Raw genomic sequence first — 11,519 nt, 5'->3', positions numbered from 1 at the left:
TATAACTTTAAAGGCTATTTCTTTCTAAGCAGAGCACTGCAGCTAACATCCTCCCTATACGCTATCTGTTCTAAAATGGCAGATGAGAACAGGGGGAAGGCTATAGGGGGCTATATAGTGCGTTTTGCAATTTCCCCCCCGGAAATTACATTTTGCCTCATTTTCAGATACGAATTTGGCGCAAAGAATTGATCCATGGCTCAATAAAACTCAGATCCCCAACATCAGATCTTGTCAGATGTCACCCAATACGTACCGCTCATCTTTAGTATACACTTTTGTATTGTTTAAAACTTTATTTGGAAGAAAACATCACTTTAAATATTGTACAAAGAATGATACACAATAATACACAATTTAATACACAATTTTCATGGATGTTCAAGGTTTGAAAAATTCATTTGAAACTATACTTGCAGCAAGTCGCACAATATATGGAGGAGAATACATTTAATAGGAGAATAATATTAAACGTTTGTGTGAACGTTTGTTTATTTTGCAACATGATCGTTGTGCTGCTGCGATATTCCTTTTATATGTGTGAGTACATACACACCTATAAGTTTGGGTTGGGTTTTCTTGAATGTATTGATACACTTGCATTTATTGATTGAATTTATATGCTTTTGCGATGTGCTTTAAATAGCTTTCATGTGGTAACCAACTTATTATAACTATTTTTAATCAGATTTTTCTGCTTAGTTTATGCTTGGGGCTGTGTACTGTCTTCAAGTGCAGGTAGGACCCTGTCTTTTTGACTATAGGAAGTGGACATGGCCACACAGAGGCGTGGTCACATCATGTAGGGCATTCCACCACTCCCTTCATGTGGGCAGTCCTCTTCCCTTCCCATAAAAACACCCCTTCAATGTTGCTTGCTGCTGCCAGTATTACGTGCAACATTTAAGAGGTGCCTATCAGGGGCATCCTCAAATCGAGACATTAGGAGGTATGTTGATGATGATGTTTCTGGATTTAATCCACAAAATGGCTGCCTCCGGAGTTAGTGCTTCAAAGAGATGCTCTAGTAATGTTAATCTATTTACAGTGAACTCATTTTATTTACAAACTATATAGGTTGGTAGATTTAGGCATAATTTAAAGAATAAGTAGCCAAAACTAAAATGTAAAAATGCTGTGTATACTTAAATATAGTTTCGATTGTGAAATTGAATTAGTTTATAGTTTGTTAGTTTGTTATGTTCCCTCACCTCATCATAAAACCTGTTGTAGTCATTCCTGTTATGCTGCTCATGGAAACCTTTTACACATTTAATAAATGCTGTTGAGTACTGAAGAAGAGGAACATTCTAACAAAAACAACGTAGTAAAAGTAACTGCCTATTGTTATTATGTTTCATTGTAAATAGTATATTAAATATATATACTTAATTATACTTGTTTTTGAATGTTGGTCTTACTTGCTAGTGGTGAACAGTGCTGAAAGCGAGGATGAGGTCATGGCAGGGACAATAAAGAGGGGGAACTGAGCTGGTCACTTTCAAGATGTCAGTGAGTTACTCGGCACATCTTACGCTGAACACTAGCTAGCAGTTCAGTGAATTAAGTTTTTGTTGGTGTTAGTTTTGCTTGGGATTCAGTAACTAAGGTCAGGTGTAGTGCACACTTAATCTGATTTCTGGGCGATTCTTAGCACAGGGAGAATCGGCGAGAGTTAATATTCATGCGAGTAACCCCAATGTGTTTGAGGGGAGTTGAAAGAGAGAAGGCCGCTCGTGGGGGAATGTCGCAGAGTAGGTCAGAGTCCTCATCACAGTCCTCCAGGTCAAAAGTAGCATCATCTAGCATCTCTTTGTGTCTCTCACAAGTCTGCTCTATTTTCACCTGTGATATCTGAGATCGTAGCAGCATAAGCTTCCGTGCTAAAAGGTGGTCCAAGGACTGCATCTCCCTCTGTAGAAAAAAGAAGATACACTAAGAACATGGTCACAATGCCATTTAGTACACCACCCCTGAGGTGGTTTAAACAAACAAGTGTTTTGCGAGAAGGAAGAGGAGAACATGGAACACTCTCCTAAATGCTCCTGGAATCTCATTTAAATTTTGCATCTTCATGAGGTGCATAACTGCTCATTAATCCATGACTGTCAATGAAATCCCAAAACATTCAGCTAGTACCATCAAAATTTTACACCAATGAAGCCACTGCTATCTTGCCCAGCAAATCCATGTACTTTCCCATGAAAATGGGTAAACTTGTGCAATCAAGGAATGTGATAACACATATTTCAACTGCACTTTTACTGACTGCTTAAAATGTAAATATGCCTTACTCAGGTTCACTTACTGTCATTTTCCTTCCTATAGATGTGTAATAAACAAGAGGCATGACTTATATTGCTTTAAAAAATTTATTATTTTAATATACTAATACTAGTAATATTGAACACTACTAGTACAGTACTATTCTATAGTTTATTCAGTGTCCAAATTAGAATGGAAAATAGAAAACTCTTTGACAGGCTTTAATAAGTAAAATCCATCCAATCTTGGTGCAGCCCTGTTTTACACAAAATAAACAAAATACTGTACATATTGATTTTTAAGTAGGCAATGTTTCCGTATTTTGTCAAGAAGGCACAGAGCCTTACTACCCAGTTTTGGCCTATTTATTAATAAGTCCCCAATTGCAGCCATAAGGCTGATTTCTATCACCGCCTATAGTAGGTGTTTACGCTGGCAATAGGACTTTTTGCTCTTTCATAACTCCCCCCCCATTATTATTATCCATTCACACTAAACATAAGTAGTGAGTTTATCAGGCTGCCTCTTACACTGCACTATCTCTGACTCTCAGTTATTATCATATTCCCCATAAACTCAGGGGAGGGATGGAAAATTTTAGCCCCGGGGAGCAAGACTTGACTCAGCAGCCAATTAGGAACATTTTAAAGAAAAAAATATGCAGGTGGCCCAGTGACCCAGCCAAGGCAGCCTAACATGGGACCTGCCCTGGGGCAGATGCCCCCCGTCAGCTCCTGCGTAAACTCCACAACATTACAAAAACATACCTCCCAACTGTCCTGATATAGGCGGGACAGTCTCAACTTGAGGGCTCTGTCCCGCCATCCCAATCGGGACAGCTGTGTCCCGATCTGTGGAAAAGTTGGGGGAGATTTTGTCCACTGCTGCTCTTTCAGGGCAGCGGTGAACGTGTGTACATGGCATTGAAGGAGTTTGGAGGGAAGAGGAGGAGAGAATGGGATATCCTAGCACTTTAAAAGTGCTAGGCACGCCGACCAGGGTGTGGCCATGCCACCAGCATACAGTGGCAACTCCCCTGTTCCGCTTCCAGAGAGACCAAAGTTAGAGGTATACAAATAGATCACCAGCAATATTGGATTGACCCACAGCAGTCTCAAGTACTCTATGGGGTCAGACACATAGGCATCATGACAACAATCCTTTCACCCAGCACTCACTAGCAGACAGTTCATATGGGATTTTCGAGGGTGTGATGGATTATGAGGGAAGCATCTTTTTCACTGTTTATGTCCTATGCTTTGGTCAGCTGGCATACCTAGGAGTGAATTGAGCATTTTGAATACTTTTGTGTGCTTGAGACTATAATTTTATATCAAATCAATTCAACATTTTATTTGATTATATCATTTCTCAGTTACAACAATTTATTTTCCTTACAAAGGTTGAGTAGACTACTTACACTTATCTGTTTGCCATAACAAACTCGACGGCATGTGTAATTGTGGCTACCTCTTTTGAAAAACCAAGTGAGTTTCTGAGCTGTGTGATGGTTTTAAGTTTCCTGGCCTGATAACTCTCTGGAACACACATTTGTTCTGTGTATATTTTAATGCAAAGACATATTTCAACACAAGGCTTTAGGAAAGCAAGGTATATATATTTTCTATTTAAAAAACTTTTTAGGAGGGATAAAAAAGAGTTTGTGTAATCATAGAAACCTGTTGAGGACCTGCCCAGTGGGAGGATATCTGACGATCAAGTCTTTATGAATAGACAAACATGGAAAAAACTACTCCTAACTCACTTATTGGGGTTTGTTTTAAGCCAACTAGTGTACACAGATGTACTGAAATGCAATCATTATTACAATTGAAAGGGCAGCAAAGAAAATTATTATTATTTAAAAAAAAAAAAAATAGGACAATGAAACTAATGGTTCCGGAAAAGAAATCTGATATCTATATTTAAAACTACATTTCACAAGTGGTAGAAGAACAACTAGAGGGGGACAAAATTTGGAATATCTAGTAGAATTAGAATTATATCTACAAATGGGGCTCACATAGAGAATAGTATTCACAACATGACAAAATTTGACTTCATTTTCAATAAACATTTTGAAAGAGGGCAACACAACTATGGATTTTAGAAGTCCTATAGATTGTAAGCTTGCGAGCAGGGTTCTCTTACCTCTCTGTCTGTATGTATTACCCAGTATTGTCTTATTAATGTTTGTTCCCAATTGTAAAGCGCTAAGGAATTTGCTGGCGCTATATAAATAAATGTTGATGATGAAGACCAAAGTTTAACTTGCTCAGGGAAGTATTGAAAAGTGTACAATGGGAAAGTATATTTTTACATAAAAAGATAAGACCAAATGGTACCTTTTAAAGATATTTGAATTAAATAAGTACAAGTACGTATAATATAGCAACACAATTTCAAAGGCAACCAATGTGATTAAGTAAGAAAGTACTGGAGGTAATAAAGGAAAAAGAGGTGCAGTTTTAAAAGTAGACAGTACTAAAATTCATTATAGAAATCAGGTTAGCAAAGATTGAAGCTGTAAAAGGGATGGCAAAAGATAGAAAATTATTTTGAAGTACATGAACAGCAAGAAAAATATTCCCTACTCCCCCTCTATCCACTCCCTTTTTACCCACAAGGACTATGGAGTTTGGGATATATAGGACAATATATACTATGGAGAATATTTAGCAGGTTATATATAGAGAAAGCAAATGGGATTATGGAGTAGGACACTATATGGGAACATATATAGCAATATAAGAAACATATATAGTAATATAGAGTTGTGAGAAGCATATGCTGTAATATAGAGTTTGTGAAATGTATATGTAGTAATGTAGAGTTTGTGAAATAATTATGTGGTAATATAGGACACTGTGAATGTGTCATAACAGTGATGTTAGTACTCTGGAAATGAATGGGAATTGTACTGGGAATTATAATGGCATTTTGGATATGTGTACACATGCACGTGAGTACTTATACACATCTGTAAAACAGGCAAGAATTCAAAATAAAGGAAACTTGATAATATATTGTACCATCTATGCTATACTGTTTTATATTATTTATAAAATTGTTACTGAAGATTGTTGTTAATGAGAATATATTATCTTAAAGAATGTTAATGAGAATATATAATATCTTAAAAGAAGCTCTGCATCTACATGCAATCTTTCTTGATATCAGTCTCTTTGTCTCTGTGATGTGTTATGTGTATCTAAACAAATATGGCTATCTACCCATATTGTGTAGCAGGTACTGTGTGTAAATGACTGGAAGGAAATTGTATGTTCCATGTATATGATTGTAAACCACACGTCTGCTATAGTGTTTATGTGACTAGTATATAGTGACACACACGTCTTGGAGCAGAAAAGAAATAGTATTTCTTGGGTAAAATGGAAACTGCATGTTTCAGTGGTTAATGAATGAAAATATGTTTTTACCTCGCTATTAGCCCATATGCTGTAAAAACGCAAATGAAACGCATGTGAAACATATCTGTCATGCGTTTTCCACAAGGCTTTGGAACTCTGTAGGCTTCCCCAATGTTTTTCCTACAGTACATGCACTGAACAGAACAAGATGCAATCTGAAAACTGGAACACTACCAAAATGCTACCAAGTGATAGTAACAGCAGTGTTGTGACACTGGAAACAATGTGCATTTTACTAGCATTAACACAGCTTTGAATACTCATGTATTAAACACTGGTGAGAATGAGCCCTGAGGGTGGTTAAGCTGTGGAATTCATTACTGCATTTGTAGACTATGTAAACCTGTGTAAAAAATAATAATAATCTATACTATGTTAAGTGAAGCCATTAAGCTGAGGGCACTTAAAAGTATTGGGTTTTTCAGGACTTACCCATTCAGGGTTAAAGTTTTGCTGATAGCCAGCCAATAGGATCCCTGGGGAGTGGTATAGCCTCTTCATATTCTTTCACAGGGAATGCTGGGTCTTTTCTTCCCGCACTTTCTCAGATGCCTTCCCTCCCACCCAACTAAATGTGTATAGTTTGTGTTAACAGAATTTTGCTTCAGAAATCGAGGCGCAGTGGGTGGGAGAGCAGTACAGTCAGCGACTAGTCACAACGGTGTAATGCTAGTTGTCCGCACGTCACCGCCCCTTTCGAAGTAACATCACTCTTAATTCTTCTGAGTGGAGGATCCCTGGGCGTGCTGTGCGTGGCCGCCCATGTTGAGTCCAGAGGGGAGCGGTCACACTGACGCCTGTTTTAACACCGGCCAATGTTATGGTATTATTCCTTGGTTGGTTTAATGCCATCTTGACATTGTACTATTTGGTTAAAAGATTGGTTGCTAGCTGACTGTATTTTGCTCTCGCCACCACCATTCTGGATTCTTGTTCAATTGGTTATTTAATAAAACTGCAACGTTTTGCCAAAGAAGCTGACATGTGTCCGTGTGTTTATTTTAGTTTGGTTAAGTCACACTTATAGCATACTGTGAACACATACGAAGATGGGTAAGGAGCCTAAAGAAAAAGACATTAACCATATGCATTTTATACATCTTTACTGCTCTTTCATTCATGCATAATTAGATTTTGTCTTACATGTTCATTGTTCTCCTTGCAAACAGTAAATTGTTATGCTAAATGTGTTGACACACCCAGCAGCAACTATATAACAAGAGGTTTCAGGGAAGCCTATTTTAAAAATCACCTTTTTTAAGTCATATGATTGGTGCTAAAACTATCGTTAGAACTGGATTGACACTGGGCAGAAATTCAGAACGTTCTAGTTAATGTATGAAACATAGCCTTCAAACTAGCCTATTTAGCAAACTTCTAGTTCACAATCTTGTCATATTCATGATCTCTTACTCCTATACACTAACCAACACTTAACCACAAACCTGCCTGCTGCTTTAGTTATCAATCTGTATTACACATGCCCACTCCTGCAAACTCGTTTCACAAACATTACTACATTTGTCCTCCCCCACATTATAATGTAAGCTCACCTGCATACTCTTGTGTAATGCACAGCAGGCCTTATTCATTAAGGAATGAAAGGCAAAATAAGGAGTAAATTTTCTTCTGGGCAAACCAAGTTACAATGCAAGGGGTGCACATTAGTTTATTATTTTGTATGTAAGGAAAATACTGGCTGATTTTCATGTAGCACACAAATACTTGATAGCTTTATTTTTGTACTGAACTTTAAAGTTGATCTAGGACATGCCCTACCCCAACTATAAATCCCAGCATGTCCACTACTTTATATACAGAAAGGTAAAGAGGAAAGCAGGTGACTGCGGGGCACTCAGAACAATGGATGAGTATATAATATTAAAATTAAATTTTATTGATATACCTTAAAATTATTAGTGATAATACATCCTAAACCCAAAAGCTAGCGAAATATTAAAACAAAAAAACAGAAACAAAAATATATAAAATTGCAGATCCACTGCAAACTTAGCTTAGCAATTGTGGAACCTTATGACAAGGAAAATATCTTTTATTCATAAATAAACAATTTATACTTTCAGGCAATCCTATCTTCATTAGTGTATTCCTCTATTCAGAGTCTATCAGATAATATAAGACCACGGAGCTAAGTTTGCAGTGGATCTGCAATTTTATATATTTTTGTTTCTGTTTTTTGGTTTTAATATTTCACTAGCTTTTGGGTTTAGGATGTATTATCACTAATAATTTTAAGGTATATCAATAAAATTTAATTTTAATATTATATACTCATCCATTGTTCTGAGTGCCCCGCAGTCACCTGCTTTCCTCTTTACCTTTCTGTATATACTGTATTCCTGGTGTATGGGTGCACCGCTCAGGGTGTTCTTTGTTACATCATGAACATCCTGGTTAATAGGCTATATCAAGAGCCTATTAATAGACCTTGGTATGAGACTCACCTAGTGCGGATATCTTTTCTTTTCTGTTGACTATGTCCACTACTTTGCCTGCTATTCATCTTTGTAATATGCTGTAACTTCAAAACTACAATGTACATTTTTGTGGCATCTTATAAATATACAATAATAGTATCAATATGTAACAGATATTTGTATGTTAACATATATTATATTAATGATAAAATAATAATCGAAAATAAACTATATGGGAATGGGGTTTGCTGCAGTACAAATGCAGGTTGCAATTCACTTATGATTAACAGGTGTCAAGAGAAATCACAAACTACAATACAGCTTCACTGGCAGGATGTTATCAAGGTTTTTTCTGCCATGGACGTGAACAAATTTTATGATTTTTTTTCAGACCTCCCAATAATCCAACCACATGCCTCAGACAAGACATAGTTTAGAATGTGCACTTGAAAATTTAATTACGCATATTCAGCGGAACATTACCGCAATGGTGAAAACAGTAAAATTTGCATCTAATTGAATCGCCTCTAATAAACACCTGAAGGGATTCCAAATATAGCAAATAATTAGAGATGGAGGCAGTTACTCAGATTAACTAATAAGAGATACATGTACATGATGTAGAGATGTTGGAAATACAAGATACATTTTGATACCCATGCTCACTTTTCTGGTTATGTACTGATGCAGGAGAACTACATTATATAATGAAATATGTACACTGCATGTCCATGTCCTATTTAGAAATAGTGAACTGTACACATAATTATTTAAGACTATCACACACACTCAGACACTGTCATGCTCTGGTAACTTACCAGCTCTTTCCTAAGCCATTCCAAAGCTTCATCTATGGAGCTGAATCCACATACACTGTTTTTGGGGGTGTCTTGCTCCTGCTTGGAGGTGAACTTTTCTTGGGTAGCTCGATTTCTTGCCCATGGTCGTGCCTGTACTCTCTGTGTCCACTCTTGATAGGATGGGCGACGAGTCTGCAGGTTCAGTCTGGCTGTCAGGGCTTTAACAGACTCTAAGTCAGGAGCTGCATCACCCTCCTCGCCAAGCTCGCTGAATATCACTGGATTGAAAGACATTGCTGAGCGAAGTTCAAACAGTAAAAAGTCAAAGTGCTCTAAAAGATAGGCATATAGAAGTTTAGATATACAACAGCATAGGGATGTGCACTTCAGTAGAAAAAGAAGAGATATGCTTCTATTCTTGTAAAATTATTCCCAGAGTGTAGATCACAAGCAATGCAAAAGGTGGGCAAGTAAGTATGAAAATTCCAGTAAAATGACTGTGTAAACAACAGCCATGTAGATGTATGTGAAATGCTTCAGGTTGCAACTTCTTAATGCCTTTTAGTCTAGGTCTCTGGGCTCTCCTTTTTATAAGTGTTTTACTATTATGACTTCAGAATCCTCCCATTTCTGTAGGAAACTGCACCCAGCAGATAGGTTCATCCAGTGTTTGAGAGAACAATAACATAATCTCCTGTGCACCAATGTGCAGAGAAAAGGTCATCAACTATGGTCTATTTAAGTTTACCCCTGCCTCCCTGTAGGCACTAATATGAAACACTGTGTCGGAAAGGGAAGGGAAGGAGCAGGATAAAGGATGCAGCACAGAACATGAGTAACATGATCTGAGTTAACCATAAATTTAACTTGCAAATGGAAGTGCGTAGAGAGACTAGATATTGTAGTGTCATTATGTGATTCTGCCGCAAAGAGTTATTCTAACATTGATTTTTTAAGTCTCACTGACCAGCCTCTATTTAAATTGTCACACTTGCAAATTCCTGTTTACTCTTTACGCTTCCCCTCATAAACTATCCCAGTCAGGGGCAAACACAGGATATCTGCAGGGGTATTTCCATGGCATGCTGCCAGGCCTCACTCCCCCATACCAGCCTGGATGTTAAAGCAATAGCGCCCACTTTAATAATTAGGCCTCCCTCCTTGTAACCAGCACCGATATTAAATTAATAGCACTCACATTTAATAAATACATATATTTCCCCCGATCCTGCTTTGACATTAATAAAATTCACATTTAATAAATTAATTTCCCCCAAACAGCCTTGACATTAAATAATGAGCATTCACATTTAATAAATAGCCCTATTTTTCCTGAAACTCAGCCCCACATTCAATTAATAACCAACAAATCACCTCACCATTAAGTAAACAATATGGAGAAGGTTCCACACTTTACAAAATAAATATCCACTGAGACTTTTTTTCTTAGGAAGAGATTAGGTGCCCTCACTCCCACCCCCCACACACACACACTTATCTTCCTTCATCCAGCGCTGAACATTTAAGAGGTAGATTCTGTTGGCATTAGGAGTGCATTGCTCCGTCTCCTATATTGTGTTTCTATGGCAACCGCTAGTTTCCCCGGTGGTCGAGGAGGAAACAGGAAGTGGGGTGGGACTCCAATGTCCATTTTGCGCTACTGCGCATGCACGAATGCCTGAAACCGGAAATTCTGCATTTTGCGCCGGCACTTATATTAAGACTACTGAAGAGACAAGTCGCAGCAAAGTTAGCTGCATGGCACACATATAATAATTTTCCCAAAGTGTCCAGAGGCTCCCTACATATATATTAGTGAGTCTGTCTGTCCACAACATAAACTGCACGGCTGTGTAGTATAGTCAAGTGCCTGCATCATATGTACCAGCATATCTACAAGAGTGTATAAGCAAGACTGCATATAATCTTATTGCCTGATTGCTGCAACTGTTGTTACTGCTGAATACTGCTGTGCTACAATCAACTGTGAGTAACTGCATTCACCTGTTATTATCATCTTTAAATTAACAGCAACATGTTTAAGTTACAAAAGCGTTGTGGCTTAACATCCATATTAACACAGCTGAACACCTTTATAACCAACAGATTCTACTGGCAGTCGGGGGGTAGAGTGCAGGCATACAGGAAAAAAAGGGAGGCGAGGAATGGGTCTGTAAGGTCTATGACAACTGGAAACCCCCTCCCCCTGTGTGCCTGACAGCATCTATGGGGGTGCAATCATTGCGTTGGCCAATGTAAGGAGTTGGGTGGGCCAATGTTAGGAATCGGGTGGATCACTAGTATTCCTTGCATAATGTATCACAACTTTCTAAGGTGAACTTGCCTGGATTTGGAGGAACAAAACTGAGAGTGGAAGTTCTTTATTAAATATTCTTCACCCATACCAGGCTTCTGGTTGGAAGATTACGACACCAGGTAGAAAAGAAATCCAACAGATCACATATAAGGAACCTCAGCGGGACAGAGATGTTATTACCTCTGATGAAATCATCTATGTATGATGAAATGCATCAGGACTCATCAAGGACTATCAGGCACGTTTGATAAGATTACTTTCAACATTT

The 11,519-nt window shown here is 37.9% G+C and overlaps 1 protein-coding gene across 1 annotated transcript; it reads right to left on the bottom strand.

Moving 5' to 3' along the window:
- Positions 1-283: 283 nt before the first annotated feature.
- Positions 284-9,518, bottom strand: FAM167B (family with sequence similarity 167 member B). Its single transcript, XM_075195216.1, has 2 exons — positions 8,953-9,518; positions 284-1,914 (listed from the first exon to the last, which is right to left on the bottom strand). The coding sequence occupies exons 1-2, from the start codon at positions 9,226-9,228 to the stop codon at positions 1,651-1,653; spliced, it is 540 nt and encodes a 179-aa protein (XP_075051317.1). The 5' UTR covers positions 9,229-9,518; the 3' UTR covers positions 284-1,650.
- Positions 9,519-11,519: the final 2,001 nt, after the last annotated feature.

Source organism: Mixophyes fleayi, chromosome 2 (genome assembly GCF_038048845.1).
Source record: "Mixophyes fleayi isolate aMixFle1 chromosome 2, aMixFle1.hap1, whole genome shotgun sequence".
NCBI classification, from domain to species: domain Eukaryota; kingdom Metazoa; phylum Chordata; class Amphibia; order Anura; family Limnodynastidae; genus Mixophyes; species Mixophyes fleayi.
Note: the sequence above shows the minus strand (reverse complement) of the source record. Positions and strands in the feature narration are given on the sequence as shown.

Bases quoted from the DNA above. Each gene is read 5' to 3' on its own strand.
- FAM167B (XM_075195216.1), bottom strand. From the start codon at position 9,228: ATGTCTTTCAATCCAGTGATATTCAGCGAGCTTGGCGAGGAGGGTGAT. The intron at 1,915-8,952 runs GTAAGTTACCAG...TTTTTTCTACAG, and splicing joins AATGGCTTAGGAAAGAGCTG to AGGGAGATGCAGTCCTTGGA.